Source organism: Euprymna scolopes, chromosome 4 (genome assembly GCF_053919585.1).
Source record: "Euprymna scolopes isolate OS-2025 chromosome 4, ASM5391958v1, whole genome shotgun sequence".
NCBI lineage: Eukaryota > Metazoa > Mollusca > Cephalopoda > Sepiida > Sepiolidae > Euprymna > Euprymna scolopes.
Window position 1 is genome coordinate 34,158,554 of NC_136485.1, and position 21,413 is coordinate 34,179,966.

Consider the following 21,413-nt stretch of genomic DNA (forward strand, 5'->3'; position numbering starts at 1 on the left):
ACGGTATATAGGAACTCCGTGAGATTTGGAGGACATCAAGGGGCTGCAGGTGTGCAATTCGAAAAAGGTGTCACAGGAACGGCCGAGTCAGACAAAAGTTGCACGATAGAGGACCAAGATTTCTCTGCACACTTTGATGGTGAGAAATGGACAGTCAAGTGGGCATGGAAGGGAGAACCTCCCATACTGAACAACAGAGTGGAATGCTATGAGCATACGTTGTGAGGAGGCACAAGAGTTGAATTTGAGAAGGAGGTGGATCGATGGATCTCAGAGGGGGTTTTAAGACCATGGACGGAGAAGGTGGAAGGTGTGCTGCCGTTAATGGCGGTTGTTCAGCCCACAAAACAAAAAGTTCGGCCAGTACTGGACTTTATGGAGCTGAACGTACACGTTGCGTGTCACACGAGAGGCGATGTGATGGATGTGTGCCGAGAGACCATGCGAAAGTGGAGGCAGATTCAGAAGGCTGCGACGATTGTGGATTTAAAATCTGCATACCTACAGATCCACATTTCACAGGAATTCTGGAAATACCAGCTGGTCAGGTACAAAGGCCGAACGTACTGCCTGACTAGGTTGGGTTTTGGCCTGAATTCTGAATCAAAAATCATGGCAGCGATCCTCAAAACGGTGCTAAGAAAGGAGGAGGCAGTCAGAAGATCCACCAGTTCCTACATTGATGATATTTTGGTGGATGAGCCGATAACAACTGCGGAGGACGTAGTAAAACACCTCAACAGCTTTGGGCTAATTGCAAAATGCTCGGAATCATTGGAGGGAGGAGCTGTGTTAGGGCTCCAACTAAGAAACTACTAGAAAGGACGGTTAGTGTTCCGGAGGGGAAATGAGATCCCGGAGGTGTCGGAAAAATTGAGCAGGCGAGAACTCTTCTCAATATGCGGAAGACTGGTGGGCCATTACCCTATTGCCGGATGGCTACGGACTGCATGTAGTTATATCAAAAGGCTAGCTAGTGGAGCGAAGTAGGAGGATGGAGTTGATAAAGAGACTGTGGACATTATGAGATAGATTATTGAAGAGGTGAAGAGGGAGGATCCAGTGAGAGGTGTCTGGCATGTACCCAACAGTGCAGAAGGTGTTGTGTGGTGTGATGCAAGCTGTATAGCAGTGAGGGTCACCTTGGAGATAGGTGGTGTTACTGCAGAAGACGCTGCTTGGTTGCGGAAGAAGGACGACGTGGCTCACATAAATGTGGCGGAACTGGATGCGGTTATGAAGAGCATCAACTTAGCCTTGAAATGGGGGCTACGGAATGTTGAGGTGTGGACCGACTCAGCCACTGTGTTCTCTTGGATCCAGTCCGAAGTTACAGGAGAAAGGAGAGTGAAGACGAAAGGCGCTGCCGAGATGCTAGTAAAGCGTCGATTGATGATGATTAGGGAATTTGATCTTCAACTTAGGGTCACTATCGTTCCTTCAGCGAAGAACAGAGCAGATGTGATGACGAGGGTGCGGAAGACCTGGCTAAAGGCGCCGAATGAGGCGGCTGTTGCAATAGGTTGTGTGAATGAAGACACTCTGAAGGATTTGCATGACATGCACCATTTTGGAGTGGATAGAACCTTGTTCTTGACCAGGAAGGTGGACCCCAGAATCACAAAGGAGGCCGTTAGGACAGTGGTTAAGAGATGCAGCCGGTGTCAATCAATCGACCCTGCGCTGAGTAGACACGAAGCTGGTGAGGTTCAGGTGGCAGACAACTGGAGCAGGTTGGCGATAGACGTAACGCACTATCGACAGAGGCCGTATCTGTCAATGGTCGACTGTGGACCAGGAAAAGTAGCCATTTGGAGGGAGATCAAGGCGGAAAATGCAGGTGAAATTGCAAAGGTCTTGGAAGAGGTGTTTTTGGAGAGGGATCCAGTGACGGAAGTGCTAATGGACAATGGAACTGCCTTTCGCTCAGCTGCCATAAAGAATGTGTTGGATAAGTGGGGAGTGCGGTGCTATTTCAGGGCTACATATAGACCAGGCGGAAACGGAATTGTGGAGCGGCATCACAGAACCATAAAGGCTATAGCTGAAAGGGGCAAGATTTCGCCGCCAGAAGCTGTCTTCTGGTATAATATGGCTCCAAAGTCAGGGCAAAAAGTGGAGTCAGTGCCGCAGAGGGCAGTCTTCAAGTACGAGTGGCGGCATCCCCGAACAGCGCAGGTACCCGCGGAGGAAGGCGAGAAGCGAGCGACTGTGCGAGTGGGAGAGGAAGTGTGGATCAAACCGCCTGATGCTCGCTGTACCACACGCTGGGGGAGGGGCATTGTGACAAGTGTCCAGTCCCCGAACAATGTATCTATCGACGGAATATCTCAACACATCCTTGATGTGCGGCCGGTAGTGGTGTCATCAGAGGAAGACAGCGACGTCGAGCCAAGTAGCGACGTTCACGAAGAGGCTCCGCGGAGATCGCAGCGAGAGAGACGGCCGCCATGTTGGTCGAGCGACTACGTGATGGGTTGACATGTGATGATCGTGTAGATCAAGGAGGCATGTGGTTTGAGTTGTCTCCCTTTGCAAATTGACTGTTTGGAGAAATGGAAAACTAGATGGCTCTGGTTGATAGTCAATTTGCATAAGTGGAGAAATGGGCCGCATATAAACGGTACTTTTTTTAAGCAGGCGTGAAGAGCGCAGAGTGTGAAACGACGGTTGGAAGAAGTGACGGTGAATTCTTGTTGTGACGGTGAATTATTTTTGGACATTGAAGAGCTCAACCTTTTTGAAGGAACAGCTGTGTCTTATATATTTCTTTTTTTTTCTTCTACTTCACTACAATATAGTTTGTTTGGATCGCATTGTTTTGTACAGATGTCAATTACTATTTCGTTACTTTGTTCAATGTTTTTTTTTTTCGTATCCATGTTTTTTTTTATTGTTCATTGCGATTGTACTTTTGCAGTGATAATGAGCCTTTCTCTATTGTGAGTTATATATTGTTTCCATTTATTTTTGTGTTATCCACGCAGTTTTCTATATTTATTAGGGCCTTTTCTCTTTCTCTCCTTAAATACGACGATGAAGTTGAGAGTATGTGATTTGATAGTATGCTTTGCTTATGCATGAAAAAGAAACGAATTCGGTGGTGGGGGAGGGTTTTGTTTTTTTGCAGCAAAAAAAAAAACAAACAAAAAAAACGTCAGAATTAAGAAGTTGTACATGTAACGCGTATGTCATCGGGATGCTGGGATTTTTTAAAAATTAAATCTTATTGGATTACAAGCTGTTTTCGGCGTGAATTAATTTAAAGTTGACGCGACCGAGACTACAGTTGGATTTTTTTACAGCAGTTGGTGTCGTTAAGTTATGCAGTAGATTGAATTACGATTCGAGTCTGATTTTTTGTGCTTGAATGTCAAGAAGAATGTGAAAGACTAGCTGTGGCTAGTGGTATAGAATGGGCTAACTGTGTCTGGTCGTGTAATGAAGGCTAGTTATGTTTGGCAGTGTGGTAAAAGGCTAATCTTTAGTCTGGCCGTGTATGAAGCACTAGATATGTAATGTTTATATGATGTGAAATTATATTTAAAGATTATGGGCGTGTGTGATTTGAGAATATAGACGCATTCATTTCTACGGTCCGACCTACTTAGTTCGGTTCGCCTGCACTCTCGACTTAAGGTTTTTTTATAACGTCTTTGTGGGTGAAGATTCATTCATATGCAAATCAATGCATATCAAACTACATTCTCCATAATCTTTAAAGATTATCTTATATCCCCGTGCCCAGATCGCACTCACATCAACTTAAAGTAGCGCTAGAAGCTATTATCCTCTCGAGCACCGCCAGACACTACTAACCTCTCGAACATAAAATAGACAGGCAAATCGTTTACAATCTTTATTTCTCGACGCTTTCAATTATCAAAGTTCGACCCGAATTGTATAATCTTTCACTTTTTTGATGCTTTCAATTTTCACAAATCCCACTTTCATCTCGGTCGCATCGACTTTATATTTTATACCGAAATAGCTCGTAATTAAAAAAAAGTTCTCAACGTTCGTACGACATTCTACGGTCCGACTTACTTAGTTCGGTTCCAAGAACTCGATTCGTCTGCACTCTCGCTTTTAGGTTTTTATAGCGTCTTTCTAGAAATGAAGCCGCATTGGTATGCAGATCAATGCATACCAAACTACATGAATGAACTAAGAGAAACTAATTCGGGAGAAAAGCGAGGGGATTGTTTTGGTAGCGAAGAGAAAACGCATGAATTAAGAAGACATGCTTGCAACGCGAATATCATGGAAGTGCATTTTTTAAATATATTTTATTTATTATATAGAAAAAAGTTATATATCATAGCGGAGTGTGTATATATATATGTATCTAAAATGGTTGTGTATATATATATATATATATATATATATATATATATATATATATATATATATATATATTTCACAGAGTCTCCTTAAATGGCTGTATAATATACGAATCGTATTGTCTAGTGTGCTTGTATACGGACATCCATAAGTGTCTTTGGATGTATGTAAAATATTATCGCTTAAATATATGTATAAAATACAAACTTTCGTTCATCGTCTGTGTGCGAGCGCGTGTGTGCGTTTGTTACACATGCAATTACAGTTCACAAAACGTATGTATAAACGTAAACAGTCAATAATGTCAGGACAGTGTGTTAGGGTGGGGCTGACGTGTAAAAGCAGGTTCAACAAACATGACAGTTCCTTTAAGCACTAATGGCCGGTCCAAATATAACCATGAATCGGGTTATATTTCACAACTTTATTTCCATGGAGTTGAGACTTCCCTATTTTGCAACGCTTCTCTAGATTTCTACATCGTTCTATAAACGCGTCCCGTCAAGCTCCTAGGACACAAAGTTAATATCTCCGATGGTTCTGACTCAACTTTCTTTCCTCATCTGAAAACTTTAGATATAGTAAACCGTCGCTTCTGTTTATATCATCCTTACGTCAAAAGCTCGATGTTTATGTAAATATTATTCTAATTTTAACATTATTTTGCTGAACTAAATTTCAAACTGTTACTGTTTCAAATATGTTCCTTTTGTTACAATAACCTTTGATGATGGAGTATTGCTGTCATATCTAGGCAGGAGCTGCTAGGAAGATCTTACCCGGCATTGACAGAGTTCAGAATAAACTTCGTAGCCTAGTGGGGGATGCCCTTTTCTCTTCCCTGCAACCTCTTTCCTACAGAAGAGACGTTGCGAGCCTGTCTCTGTTTTATCGTTATTTTCATGGCAAATGCTCGTCTGAGCTCCAATCTATGGTCTCCTCTCGACAAACATTTACGAGAAACACTCGTCTGGCTGAAAACACAATCAATAATTTCCGTTACTCTTTTTCCATGCCTAAACCTAAACGTCGATTCCATGAACAAGGCTTCTTTCTCAGTTGCCGACTGTAGTTGATGGAATGAAAATATAAACATCAAAAAACTTCAACTGCGACGTCTGTACGCAAGGGAAAATGACAAACTATCAAACCAAGATACCAGACAAAAAGGACAAAAAATCCTATCAATGGTGCATTGTGACTGTAACAGTCCCGTGGAACCGATGGCCAGAGAACATTATAGATACGTATTGAATTTCGTAGATGACCATTCAGGTTTAATAATGGTTTACCTTTAAAGAACAAATCTGATACCCTGCTAGCAACTAAAAAATATCTAGCCGACATGGCTCCCTACGGTGAAGTCAAGTGTATTCGCTTTGACAACGGTACAGAATTCACCAATAAAGACTTTGAAATTTTACTAATTAACCATCATATCAGGCATGAAACATCAGCTCCTAGATCGCCACACCAAAACGGGACTGCTAAACGTGCGTGGCGGACACTTTTTGAAATGGCAAAATGCCTACTCATTGAATCAAAACTCCCTAAAAACCTCTGGACGTACGCACTTATGGCGGCAGCCTATATACGCAACAGGTGCTTTAACAAAACACTATCTAAAACTCCATATGAATTTTTCTGTGGTAAATAAAAACAAATTTAAGCATAATGCATATATTTGGTTCAACTTGCTTCGCATATATAGATAAAAAGAGTAAATTGAATATTAAAGCCGACAGAGGTATATTTCTTGGATACGATGAAAACAGTCCAGCCAATGTAGTATTTTTTCCAGAAAAAAATAAAATAAAAAGAATCCGATGTGTAAAATTCACAGACACGTTTAATTTTACAGACGAAAACCCGTCATATGAAGAAGATGAAATTATATTCCCTCAAATAATTAAAACAAACGAAGACAATAAAAATGACGGAGACAAGAGCGTCCATGATGATGATGATGATGATGATGATGATGATGATGATGATGATGAAGTCGAAAGATATCCCAAAGGAAATAGAAGGCGACCCGATTTTTTGTGGTCGACAATATAAAATATTATCAAATCGACTATTGCTATTCAATGGAAAATGCGCCAAAAAGCTTTAACGAAGCAATTAATTCAGAACATTGTGATGAATGGAAAATTACCATGAAAAAAGAAATAGATGCCTTAATCGAAAATGATACCTATACGGTAGTGCCTCTTCCAAAAGATAAACATGGTATTTCTACCAGATGGGTCTTTACAAAAAAGACTACAGCATCAGGCGTAGAACAGCACAAAGCTAGATTTGTTGCTAAAGGGTACTCCCAGATTTACGGTATAGAATATTTTTCTACGTTTTCACCGACCACAAACCTAACGGCAATCAGAATTTTACTGCAAATCGCATCACAATATGACCTAAATATCCCTCAAATGGACGTAAAAACTGCTTATTTGAATGTCCCCAATAGACTGTGAAATTTATATTACCCCTCCAAAGGGATTTATAATGAAAAATAAAAATAGCGTGTGGCGACTTAAACAGTCATTATATGGTCTAATGCAAAGTGCTCAGTGTTGGAATACAGTATTTCATGATTATATTATTAAACAGCAATTTAGACAATGCGCTGTAGACTCCTGTTTATATACCCAACACAAAGACGATAAACTACTGATTTTGGTTTTGTGGGTCGATGATATTTTAATCGCATCAAATTGTGACATAATGTTAACCGATGTTAAGAACAAATTAAGTAAAAGATTCAAAATGACCGATTTTGGCAAAATATCCTGGTTTCTGGGATAGAATTTACTCAAAGAAAAGGACTTGTTATGATGACTCAATCGAGATACATCGACGAAATACTATTAAAATTTGGAATGGGAGAGTGCAAGAAACGTTCTACACCGGTCGAAAATGATATTAATAAAAATATACACACAGAATCTGAAATAATAAATGACAAACAATATCGCGAAATTATAGGTAGTCTTATATATTTAATGACTGCAACCAGGCCCGACATATGCTATACAGTAATAAAACTGTCACAAAAATTATCACGACCGACAATGAAGGATTTAAACAGAGCTAAACAAGTCGTACGTTATTTAGAAGGAACTAAAGAACAGAAGTTAGTATTTAGAAAATCAAGAAATCCCCTAAAATTAGAAGGTCTTTCGGATTTAGACTGGGGAAACGACGAAGATCGCAAGAGTATATCTGAATATTGTTTCAGACTCTCAGAAAATGGGCCTATTATTTCATGGAAATCTAAAAAGCAAGAGATTGTATCTCTCTCTACATGTGAAGTAGAATTTATTGCGATCACACACACGACACAGGAAGAACTCTACCTTAAAAATATTCTAAAGACTATTTTAGAGCCAGAATTAACTAAAATCCCCGTAGTAATTAACTGTGATAATCAAGCCAGTATAGTCTGATCACAGAACACGATAATCAACCAAAGATCTAAGCATATAGATATAAAATACCATTTCATAAAAAACGAGGTGAAAAAGGAATCCATTATTTTGAATTACATATCATCAGAACAAAACGTCGCTAATGTATTCACGAAACCCGCAACAAGAATAAAGTTACAACGTTTTTTTCTCAAAACTTGTTGGGGGATTCGACTGAATAATTTTTTTTCACGGCCCTGTATGTATATAAATTTCTATATGTAAAAAAAATTACCCCTGGACAAGACGTTAAACTGTATCCGTTTTATTTGTATTAACACTTTAACCTACTAATGCGTAACTAATGCTTTTCTGAAATAAAAAAACAAAAAAACTTATTTTAACTTTCCTTTTCGACAAACTACTTTTTGTATGCTTATTTTAAGGCGCGCAGAAATTACAATTGACTTTTATTTTTTTGCGCACATTAGTTTTCTATCTTATTTTTCAAAAATGTCCTATATCTTTTTGCATTGTTTTCATTAACAGAAAAAAACTCTTTAAACGGGTACATATTGCATGTATGTTTATTTTTATGTATATTTATTTATATGTATGCGTTTTTCTTTTCTTTTCATTTTTTTACAAAACTGCATAATCAAATTTAAGAAATGGCTTCTTGTTTCACATACCCACCCCTTTTTTCAGGTTAAAATACTTTCCATTTCTTTTATTTCTCTTCTCTGTACACATATATCTGTTTTGACATTTGAACACAATTAAAAATGGCGTCTTTTTACATGCTAAAATTCTAAAATCCAAATGATTTCTAATTTTTGTTATGTATAATTGAATATAAAAATATATATTTATTTTTGAGCAGAACGAACACAAGGGACTTCCCCATTATTAAAAATAGGGAGGATGTTGCAATATTTTGGACGTATAATGGGGTAGCTATTTATTTGGTGTCCACCACACCAAAATGTGGCACAAGACCGGAAGGTGGAAATAAGCAAGCTCTCCTAAAGAAGGGGCACTCTTATCAAAAATTGCCTGGGCATCGCCGTCGGCATTCCCTTGTAGGGGCGCCTCAGGCGACAAGCAATTAACTTGCCCCACCAGAAAGCCCCGTGGCAAGGCCTGGGAGGGTGGACCTCCTAGGTAGTACCCACGCGGCGTACCCCAGTCCAACAGGTGCTGGGTCAGTTCCCGACCCCTCATCTGTTTGGCTGAGTGTCAAGTGACGAATCCTTGACTTGTACTACCCTGTCTCCATGCAGCTAAAGCCGCTAGGAGACACATCTCATCACAACAGTGTTATAATGGGGTAGATATTTATTTGCTGCCCACCTCAGCAAAATGTGGCACAAGGCCGGAAAGTGGGAACCCCGCAGGCTCCCCTAAAGGAGGGGCACTCCTGCAATTTTAAAAATTGCCTGAGTAACCCCGTCGGCATTCCCCGGTCGGGGCGCCTCAGGCAGCAAGCAATAAACTTGCCCCACCGGAAAGCCCGGTGGCAAGGCCTGGGAGGGTGGACCTCCTAGGTATTACCCAGGCGGTGTACCTCAGTCCAACAGGTGCTGGGCCGGTTCCCGGCCCCTCACCTGTTGGGCTGAGTGTCAAGTGACGAATCCTTGACGTGTACTACCCTGTCTCCCTGCAGCCGAAGCCGCTAGGAGACATCCCATCAAAAGAGTGTTATAATGGGGTAGATATTTATTTGCTACCCACCTCAGCAAAATGTGGCACAAGGCCGGAAAGTGGGAACCCCGCAGGCTCCCCTAAAGGAGGGGCACTCCTGCAATTTTAAAAATTGCCTGAGTAACCCCGTCGGCATTCCCTGGTCGGGGCGCCTCAGGCAGCAAGCAATAAACTTGCCCCACCGGAAAGCCCGGTGGCATGGCCTGGGAGGGTTGACCTCCTAGGTATTACCCAGGCGGTGTACCTCAGTCCAACAGGTGCTGGGCCGGTTCCCGGCCCCTCACCTGTTGGGCTGAGTGTCAAGTGACGAATCCTTGACTGGTACTACCCTGTCTCCATGCAGCCGAGGCCGCTAGGAGACATCCCATCATCTCAAGAGAGTAATGTTATAATGGGGTATGATCCCACGCAGTCGGACGATTCTATTTATAAACGATGCTGCTAAGAACTGATGAATTGAATTAATTCACGTTCTGCTAACAACCAATCAGAAACCAGAATTGCTCCATAAATATTAAATCTTTTCTGTAGCAATTTCACATGTTTTTTCCGTCTCGACACGGTAAGAATATTTTGCTCTGTGGAACTGTCTACTGCAAACAAGTCACCTCTCAGGACTTGTGTGTAACAACGAACCGTCAGAAACTGTTCTGTCTAATGCAAACTAGTTACCTCTCAAAACTTGTTTAGAACAACGAACCATCGGAAACTATTCTGAAACTAAACATGGCTTACACTTCTAGACATTATCTAACCTTTGATCACGCTTTGGTTGAGTACATTTCCGTTTGCTATTAAATAGAAAACACTCAACTGCCTAAGAGCAGGAATGGGACGATCAAAACTTGCTTTGACTAACTGAGGTTTCAAAACTGGCCAACCATCTGCGAATGTGGAAAGAAGGACAATCTATGCAACACTGTCTTGTCTGGCTTCTACTGTCCAACCATTTTGAAAAACATTGCAGAATAAAATAATAATGCAAACACAAGATCTAGAAAATTTCTCCTTACACTAAGCACATGGAAGGAGTAAGTAAATGAACAAAACTTGGTTACCTATGTGCCAGTTAGCAACTTGTACCTTTCGACATTAATTTTGAAGATATATTACATATATGTATATTATAAACCCATGGTAATGAGTTCCATAGAAGGAAAGCCCTCGCAAAGAAGCTCTGTTCTTGGAAATTCCTCCTGATCCTATGCACATAGAAGAAGGAAAGGATTTTTCCCCATTGTGATGGAAGACGAGTTCTTACTGTGAGTATTTTACAAGCATGAATCAGAAGATGGACATAGCAGAAAGAAATATTCTGAGGTAGTGGATAGGCATTTATGAAGTATCTGAGTCATCTTCTATAATATAAATCCCACCTATCTGTTTAAATGTATGTATGTATGTATGTATGTATGTATGTATGTATGCCTAAAACTTTCGACAGAAGCTACAGATTTTTACCAGATCGGTATTGTTTTGAAGATCGACCCTTCGGACGACAAATATCAAAACATTAGCTAAAAACATTAATTTCCTCACCCTCAACTGATGAATTATAAAGCAGGATTAGAAAACAAAAATAGTGATAAAATTTCATTGATAAAATTCGATGTGATCGGAGGGTTTGTAGAATCCCACCTCCTCCTCATCATCATTATCAGCAGCAACAGCAGCAGCGGCGGCAGTAGCAGCAGCGTCATCTCTAATTAAATATCTGTTTTACATGCATTAATATTTTCATGGTAAGTGTTCGACTGAGTTCCAATCTGTGGTCCCTCCTCTTCACAAAAACACACTCGTATAGCCAAAATCACTATCAATAAATTCCTCTACTCTCTATCTTTGCCTACACTTAAGCGTGGATTTTATGAACACAGCTTCTTCCCTAGAACTGCCTACTTGTAGAACTCTGTTCTGCCAGTCTGCACTTCAGCTGACTACAATATCATTATCTTCAAGTCCAACATAAACAAGTTCTTGTTCACCATCCTTGTAATTAATCTAATTATACTAAATCACTACTACAAACGATTATTACGCAACTGTCCCAATAACTACAAAACACACATTAACCCTTATCCTTGAGTGGCCTCCGGACCTTGATATGTGGTGATCCCTTTGTAAAAAAAAAATGATTTTTATTTATCCTTCTTTTTTATCGATTTTTTTACCTCCTCCTATGTCTATCTTAGCATTCTCCTCTGCAGTGAACATGTAACCTAAACTGTTCTACATCTACTAACTGAAGAACTCTCATTCGTTCCCTTCCAACGTGGCCATACTATCGAAGTTTCCTGTTCAGCACACATTTCCCTATTTGATATTCTATTTTATCAAGATTAGTAACGCATGAGTAGAGAATTTAAATCATTTCCTTAGGTTTGTATACTTATGCAATCTATAGCCATGTATTGTGTTGGTTTTACATACACATGAAGAGTATGTGCAAGTTCTTAGAAAATATGTGTGTGTGTGTATGTAGATTGTAGATAGTGAGTGTATGAATGTGATTTTTAGGTAATGTATGTGTGTGTGATTTTTATACAATACATGTGCTTCCAAAACTATTTTCTCGGTAATCACATTAATTATTATTATTATTATTATTTTTTTTTTTTTTTTTTTTTTTTTTTATTATTATTATTATTATTATTATTGATTATAATATCATTATTATTATAATGATTATAATTATTATAATAATACTAATAATAATAATTACACTATAATTATTATATTTATTTATTTAATTCTTATTATAATATTATATTATTATATAATTATTAATCACATTAATGATTATGATCACTTTACTTTTATAATAATAATAATAATAATAATTATTATTATTATTATTAATATTATTATTAATATTATTATTAATAATTATTATTATGCTATAATTATTATATTTATTTATTTAATTATTATTATTATGTTATATTATTATATAATTATTAATCACGTTAATTATTATGTGATCGTTAATCAACTCAGTTTTCTTTATTATTATGATCACATTATTATTATTAATTATAATATAATTATTATATTTATTATTCAATTATTATTATTATATCATATTATTATATGATTATTAATCACATTAATTATTATGATCACATTATTATGATCACATTATTAGTATTATACTATAATTAATAATAATAATTATTATTATTATTATTATTATTATTATACTATAATTATTATATTTATTTAATTATTATTATTATATTATATTATTATATAATTATAAATCACATTAATTATTATGATCACATTATTATTATAATTATTATTAATAATAATAATAATAATTATACTATAATTATTATATTTATTTATTTACTTATTATTATAATATAATATTATTATATAATTATTAATCACATTAATTATTATAATCACGTTAATTATTATAATTAGTGTGATTGCTAATCATGTCTGTTTTCTTGGTTCTGTTCAATGAGAGTTATTCATTTATTTTTAATTAAAGAAAAAATACACTTTTAGTGTCCGTTCTTATATACATTAATTATTAATGCATTGTTTTGATTATACACATAGAGATTATGGGTATTTTCCTAGAAAATGTGCGTGCGTGCGTGCGTTCGCGCGCGTGTGTGTGTGTGTGTGTAAATTTTACGTAGTGAGTATGTAAATGTGAGTTTTAAGGAATGTGATCAGAGGGTGTATAAAAACCACTATCACCATCATCATCAGCAGCAGCAGTGGCAGCATCTCCAGTAAAATATCTGTTTTACATCCAGGTCTTTATTCATCTCTCTTTCTTTTGTCCATTGTGTTTTACTTCCTCCTGTGTCTATCTTAGCATTCCCCTCTGCAGTGAACCTGTTAACTGAGTAGAGAATTTAAATCATTTTTGGTGTATGTATACTACTGTTATGAATAGCCATGTATTGTCTTGATTATACATATGAATACGGCATAATCACGTTGACACACCGGTTCCCGTCAGATCACCGAAGTTAAGCAACCTCGAGCCTGGTCATTACTAAAATGGGTGACCAATTTGGGAAGTCCAAGTGATGTATGTAGGAGGACGTCGACACCTCCCTGCAAAAAAGTTGCAAAAACCTAACGTCATCATCTCCCCTAACGGGGATATACATGCGACTGGGGACCGCTTGTGAATTTCATACTCCCATGAACTTCCTCCTTCGGAGGAAGCCGATTAAACCCTGAATAGGGTTGGTGCTGACTGCACATATGAAGGTTATGGTTATGTTCTTAGAAAATGTGTGTGTCCGTGCACATGTGTGTATGCACAAGTGTGTGTGTATGTATGTATGTATGTATGTATGTGTGTGTGTGTGTAAATTTTAGGTAGTAAGTGTGTTAATGTGAGTTTAAAGGAATGTGTGTTATTTTTCCTACAGAATGCATATGTTTTTAAATAGAAATTTATTCATTAATCAAACCTATTTTCTTTATTCCATTCCAACTAGGCGACCGGCGAGCCAGTGCGGTCATTACCATAACTACACATCACACTTTTTGGATCAGAGAACATAATTATATTGTGGATGGTTTGCTCAAACTAAGAAATGATTGGGACAATGAGACACTATTTCAAGAGGCAAGGAAAATTGTCATTGCCGAGTTTCAACATATTGCATATGAAGAGATTTTACCACTTCTTTTAGGTGAAGATAATATGCAATACTTTCAGCTTTACTCTACCTTTCAATATAGTAAGTAGATAATCTCTTGCTTTTAAGAAAATAACCCACTTAAAATATCAATATCGTATTTAAAAGAATATTAAACCTAGAATCTCACAAAGAAATATATCTGCTGTAATATATAATGTCACATATCATAATATAACGAATGTAATATATCATGTTGTATAGTATATAATATGTGGTGTAATATACTATATTGTATAGTGTGATATATCCGGTGTAACACAAATTCTGACTGATAAACATATTGTAACATATAATGCAATATAATATATTATATACTGTGATATATCCGGTGTAACATAAATACTGACTGATAAACATATTATAATGCATAATTAATATACTATATTGTATAATGTGATATATAGGATGCAACATAAATGTTAATTGATAAACATATTATAATATATGATATAATATATAATATTGTATAGTGTGATATATCCGGTGTAATATAAATGCAGATTTATTAACATATTATGATATATACCGCTGTTCCCGGCCACGCGTTGCTGTGGCTCAGTTTGTTAAAATGGAACACATTCGTCAAGAAAAATTGCATTTTGTATTTTTATGTACTTTTAATATTTTCTGCAATTTTTTTCCGCCAAAAAAGATTCCTTTTTTACCATAAATATTTTTTGGCAGGAAAATTTGCATTTTTTTTTTTTAAAGAAAATTGGCAGTGAACGTTTCTTTTTGCAAACGGAATTTTTGTCAACAGATGTTCAGAAAATAAACAGAAAAAATACTCCCATCATGAATTAATTAATTAATTATGCAAATAAATAAATAAAATATTGATTTAGTGTTTCAACATTTAAACAACGCTCGGTTGAATCCCGTGGAATGATATGGAATCGGGGGGGGGGGGTCAAATTCTGCATGAGTACCATTCTGTTTAATTTCGTCTTGTATTCAATTTTTAAAGTGGGCTACCAGCGATTACAAAGTAACAAATGTAACGAAAATGCGAAAACAGTAAAATAATTTTAATAATTGCTCAGCTTATAATAAAAATCCTAGTAAATCAATCCCCTTTATTTGTTCGGTTGTTGTAAAAATGGAAGGGAAACTATAATTTCGCTCCATCTGATTTCATTTTTATGTGTCAAATTGTGCCCCCCCCCCAACGAATATAATCCAAAGAATAACGGTGCCTCTACACTTTATTGCCGAAATTGTAGACGTCATTTTATTTCACGCACCTTCTGTGCAAATCCTGGCTAGACTATGGCCGAAGCATGAAATAAATAACCCAAAATTTAAAGAAAAGAAAACAACCCACTTCCCCGTTAAAAGAAGAAGAAGCAATCCTTTAAAATAATTTCAAAGTTGTTTTAATTCCAAAGAACGTTTTCAATTATTTATTTGTTGGAAAAAAAAATCCGATGTTGCTTTCATTACCAAATTGTTTTATTAAACTGTTAAATATTTTACGCAAACTTTTAAATTAATCTTTTTCCAATTATGTAGTTGCTTTAATTTCCAAAGAACTTTTCGAATATTTATTTATCCGAGAAAAAAAGAAACTATTTTATAAAAATCCGATGTTGCTTTCATTACGAAATTGTTGATTTAAAAGTATAATTTTTTAACGCAAATTTTTCACTAAATGCTTGTCCAATTATATTTTGATATTTTTTTTTATACAATAAATATTTTGGGTTTGTTTTGGTTATCAAATGGCGCACGCCCATAATAAACCCTGATGAATATGTCACGTGATTGTCTGTTTTTTATAAGCAAAAATGTTCCATGTAAAACTTTCCCAGTCTTATTAATTAAAGCGAAACATTTCCAATTAAACTGGTCTCGGAATAGACACCTAAAACGTCCCCCTGTTAAGAAAGGCTTTCGAAATAGACAACCCGTAACCGTGTCAGCATACCCGGAAACCTATCGAAGTTGACTTGTGGAATGTGAACGATGTTTTTACCGTAATGTAATAATGTACGGGCATATCATTCTATGCCGAAATTTCCTAAGCTCCTATCACACTAATTAATTTAGGTGACTGAAATAGGAATTTGAAGATTAAGGACCTAACGTAATTTCCCCCGTGGAAGAAAGTGTTTGTACACGTGAGGGAAAGAAAGTGATGAGATTTTTGTTTTGTGCGAGCTTACCAATTCAGTTAATTTTTGAAGTTAAGTAAATGCAAGGTAAAAATCCATTTCGAGATATTTACCGACTCACATCGAGAATTACTACATTTAAAAATGTAAAAAATGCATTTCTATATGCATCTCTAAAAACACAACCTTCCGGTTTACTGCGTTTCGTATGCTTTCGTTTCGTTTCTTTTCATGTTCCCATTTTCAGATTGCATCGCCGTTATAAACATCGTTACGATATAACTCATACCAAAATGAATTTCACTACTGACGCTATTTTTAGCACAAACAGATTAGTATTCTTTGTATAATTCAAAGATAATTATAATCTAATGGAGTAAATATTACCCAAAAGAAAACACATAGTTTGTGCGAAAAATAGCGTCAGTAGTGAAATTTATTTTGGTATGAGTTATATCATAACGATGTTTACAACCGCGATGCAATTTGAAAAATGGGAACATTAAAAGAAACGAAACAAAAGCATACGGAACGTCGGTCTAAAGAGATGCATATAGAAATGCATTGTTTACATGTTTAAATGTAGTAATGATCGATGTGAGTCGGTAAATATGTCAAAGCACACATAAATTGATTTGTGACTAATCGAGATTGATTTGTTCGTAATAGCTGTGACAAATGGACATTTTACATTTTGTAATGCGTTAACCGGAAAATTAATACGTAAAACAGTAATCGGAAAGAAGTAAACAGGAAAAGAAAGCTGCGAACGAAACGAAATGGACCGTAAAGGAAAGGATATATTATATGTTAACGAAAGGAAAAGAAAAGGAGAGAAACGTTTTTTGTATGCTAGTGTAATAATGTTTCGAAATAAATTGTAAATAAGCAATATATAATCATGCGTCGTGCGTTTCCTGTAGTGGGAAGCATTTAAGTATGTGTATGTAACTACAAAACCCCTAACCGGTGTGCGTTTGTATTCGTTCCTCGTGAACGACGAAGGGGCGCTGTAAATGGGGAGCAGGAAGAGGAGGAATTAAATGGAGAGAAAAGATTTTACAACTTCAGTGATATTACAGGTTTTGGTAGTGAACTGTCACCAGGAAAAATATAGGAATGTACGAATATCGAGCAAATGTAGAGGTCATAGATCTATAGCACACCTTAGATAATGTGCTGCAGTTTGTGCATTTTACATTTGCATGAAATGGCTTGAGTTTCAATCCTGTTAAGGTCAAACTCAGAGAGGAAAAAATTACTTCATGTTATCTATATATATATATATATATATATATATATATATATAAATTACTTCATTTATATATATATATATATATATATAGAGAGAGAGAGAGAGAGAGAATAGAAGAAGATAGAAGAAAAGAATAGATAGATAGATAGAATAGAAGAAAAAGATATATAGAAGAAGAAGAATAGATAGAAAGAATAGATAGATAGAATAGAAGAAAAAGATATATAGAAGAAGAAGAATAGATAGAAAGAATAGATAGATAGAAGAAGATAGAAGATAGAAGAAAGAAGAAGATAGATAGAAAAGAACAGAAAAGAAAGATAGAAGATAGATAGAATAGATAGAAGATAGATAGAATAGAAGATAAATAGATAGATAGAAGAAGAAGAAGAAGAAGAAGAAGAAGAAGAATAGATAGAAGAAGATAGAAGATAGAATAGAAGATAGATAGAAGATAGAAGATAGATAGATAGAAAAGAAGAAAGGAGAAGAAGAAAGAATAGAAGAAGATGGAATAGAAGATAGAAGATAGAATAGAAGAAGAAGAAGAAGAAGAAGAAGATAGATAGATAGATAGATAGATAGATAGATAGAATAGATAGAAGAAGAAGATAGAAGAAGATAGAGTGATAGATAGATAGATAGATGGAATAGAAGAAGAATAGAAGATAGATAGAAGACAGAAGAATAGATAGAAGATATCTAGAAGAAGAAGATAGAATACAGATAGAAAAGAAGAATAGATAGATAGATAGATAGATAGATAGATAGAATAGAATAGATAAATAGAAGAAGATAGAGAAGAAGAAGATAATGTAATATACGATATTGTATAATGCGATATAGAATCGGTGTAACGTAAATGCTAACTGATGAACATATAATATATAATATATTATAATATATAATGTAATATACTGTATAGTGCGATATATCTCGTGTGATGTAAATGCTGACTGATAAACATATTGTAATATAATATACATATTGTATATAATATATAATATATTATAATATATAATGTAATATACGATAATGTATCGTGCGATATATCCGATGTAACGTAAATGCTGACTAATAAACATATTGTAATATAATATACATATTGTATATAATATATAATATATTATAATATATAATGTAATATACGATAATGTATCGTGCGATATATCCGATGTAACGTAAATGCTGACTGATAAACATATTTTAATATAATATACATATTGTATATAATATATAATATATTATAATATATAATGTAATATACGATAATGTATCGTGCGATATATCCGATGTAACGTAAATGCTGACTGATAAACATATTGTAATATAATATACATATTGTATATAATATATTATAATATATAATGTAATATACGATAATGTATCGTGCGATATATCCGATGTAACGTAAATGCTGACTGATAAACATATTTTAATATATAATGTAATATACTATATTGTTGGTCATGTTAAATTAGATCTTATATAACGTATATTTAGAAGAATTGTTCATTTTGGAAGTCTTAAGATAATCAAAATACTACCAACATTGAGAATTGGGTTCATTTTATGTAATGTAATTAAGGTTTGCATTTCATAAAAATCTAGAATTTAATGATGTTTAACAAGAGCTCCATGCTTTTTGACCGATCAGTTACAAGAATAAATTATTATGAGAACCTTAAAACAGTTTGTGGAGAATCATTCCTACCAAATATCAAATTCATGGATTTAATAGCCTTGGATTAGTGAGGGGATAGATACATACGAATAGACCTACCAACAGACATCATCATCATCATCATCATCATCATCTTCTTTGGTTTAACGTTTATTTTATATACTGGATATGCTGGATGGTTTTAAGAAAATGACATTTAAACTATTTTAACTTGAGCTCCATGCTTCGTGACCGATCATTTACAAGAATAAGTTATTATGAGAACCTTAAAACAGTCAGTTTAAAGGGTTTGTTCAAAATTCTTTTTGTCTTCAGATTGACACAATATAAGCGGAAATTTCGTCTGGATTAAAACTAAATAGCTGCACGAGTTTAGTTATTTTTTTTTTATGTGGCATATCAACCCTTTTTTAACCATATTATGCCATAATGTCATATCTGCGACTAATACTTAATTGTATACGATTATTTTAACACAAGTCAGTATGATAGCCAGTGTTGGGCAGAAATAGTAGGTTCTTGGTTTTCTAAAGAGTATTAATGAATAATCGAATACAACAAAGCCAATCCATTCTAAACTCAATATTTAATTCCTACCAAATATCAACTTCTTGGATTTAATAGCCTGAGATTAGTGAGGGGATACATACGAATAGCTTCTTTCTGCTGGTATATTTAGCACGTGTGATGACCAGATAGTGGTCAGTCCAACAGTCATCTACACTGAGTGCTGATTTAGTAATGTGGATAAAAAATCTTTCGGGCGGACGATGACATAGTTGAGAAGATGCCAATGCTGTGATTGATGATGTTTTCACATGGTCTTAAATCTATTTGGGAACTGGAACTGAAGGTTGGTAATGAATAGCTCAAATTCTGAGCAAAATCCTAACAACAGGTGACCGTTTGAGTTGCATTTACCAAGCCCATGGTTCCCAATGACAGAGTTCCAGAGTCTATGGTCTTTCCTCACTCTCGAGGAAAAATGCTCAATTGAGAATGAAATAGAAAGCTGAATTGGACTTGCCTATGGATTTTTCAGAAAACTGATGAAGCGCATCTTAAAAATAAACATATATCAAACTAAACTCATGGTATACCACGCGATTGTTATCCCTACGCTTTTGTATGGGTGTGAGACCTGGACTATGCACCAAAGTGATCTCATTAAACTCGAAAAATTCCACCAACAAAAACTTCGAGCTATACTGAATATCAAATAGTATTGTTACATTGTTATTCATTATTATTATTGTTGTTTTTATTCGTTGTTATTGTATTTTGCTAAAAGTGAGTCTTATAAAAGTGTGAGTCTTAGAGAGTCTTAGAGTCTTAGAGTCTTAGAGAGAGATGTGTTGTAAGAGAGATTGTTCATGTTATAAAGATTTTCTTATATATATAAAAATGTTCAGTAGAAGCTCTTTGATTGAGGAAACAGTGTTCAGACAGTCTTAGTATTCACATTAAAGATATGAGATGCGTATGTAAAGACATTTTAAACCACATGATATAGAAGACATATAATGACAATTTCCACTTTACCTTTTGGTAGAATTACAACACAAAGACGACGTTTAAAAAAACCCATGATGGGTTTATTTCTTCTCCGGACCGGTCGTGGTTTTCTGAGTCAAGAATTCAAAGCTTCACATTCTAAGTTTCAAAAGTGACCGTCTCGCTTCTAGACGTTCGAATCCCATGTCTGAACTGTCGTCTGTCGTCCTCAGACTCTCTCTCAGTTTCTCTTCGCTTAACTCTAAAGTTTCTTACTATCTCTAGAACTTCCCATTTTCCATGACGTCATACACATGTTAAAACATGTGTCTTCTTTAACGTGTTCTGGAAATGCGTGTCCAAAACTTTTTCCTTTGTTTACAAAAGAAATTTTAACCTATATTCGCAGTAACCTATATTTCCAATATGTTAAAAACATGTTTATTAAATTATCTTCAAGTTGCATTCTTCAATTGAATGTTCATAACAGAATTGACAATGCACATTCTTTTCTTGAAACTATTTTATTTCTAAGCTAAACAATGGTTTGTTTTCACATTCCATTCGCTAATTCTCTTTCGTAATCTATTTGTAAACCTAAATTACGAGGTTCGAATTTCGTCTATTATATTTCATTTTCATTTTAACTAAATCTCTCTATTTTTATACTTACATGAAAAGGGGACAGACCTTATTATGTAACATTATGACTATGTAACCAATACAAGTGTT

At 35.3% G+C, this 21,413-nt stretch overlaps 1 protein-coding gene across 1 annotated transcript in view; it reads left to right on the top strand.

Annotated features, from left to right (window-relative positions):
- The window catches only part of LOC145270605 (chorion peroxidase-like), a 57,814-nt gene extending 41,284 nt beyond the window's left edge, over nt 1-16,530 (top strand). The window contains exons 8-9 of the mRNA XM_080126236.1: nt 13,928-14,173; nt 16,496-16,530. Of these exons, the coding sequence (XP_079982362.1) occupies nt 13,928-14,173; nt 16,496-16,530 (281 nt within the window). The remainder of the gene's footprint in view (nt 1-13,927; nt 14,174-16,495) is intronic.
- Nucleotides 16,531-21,413: the final 4,883 nt, after the last annotated feature.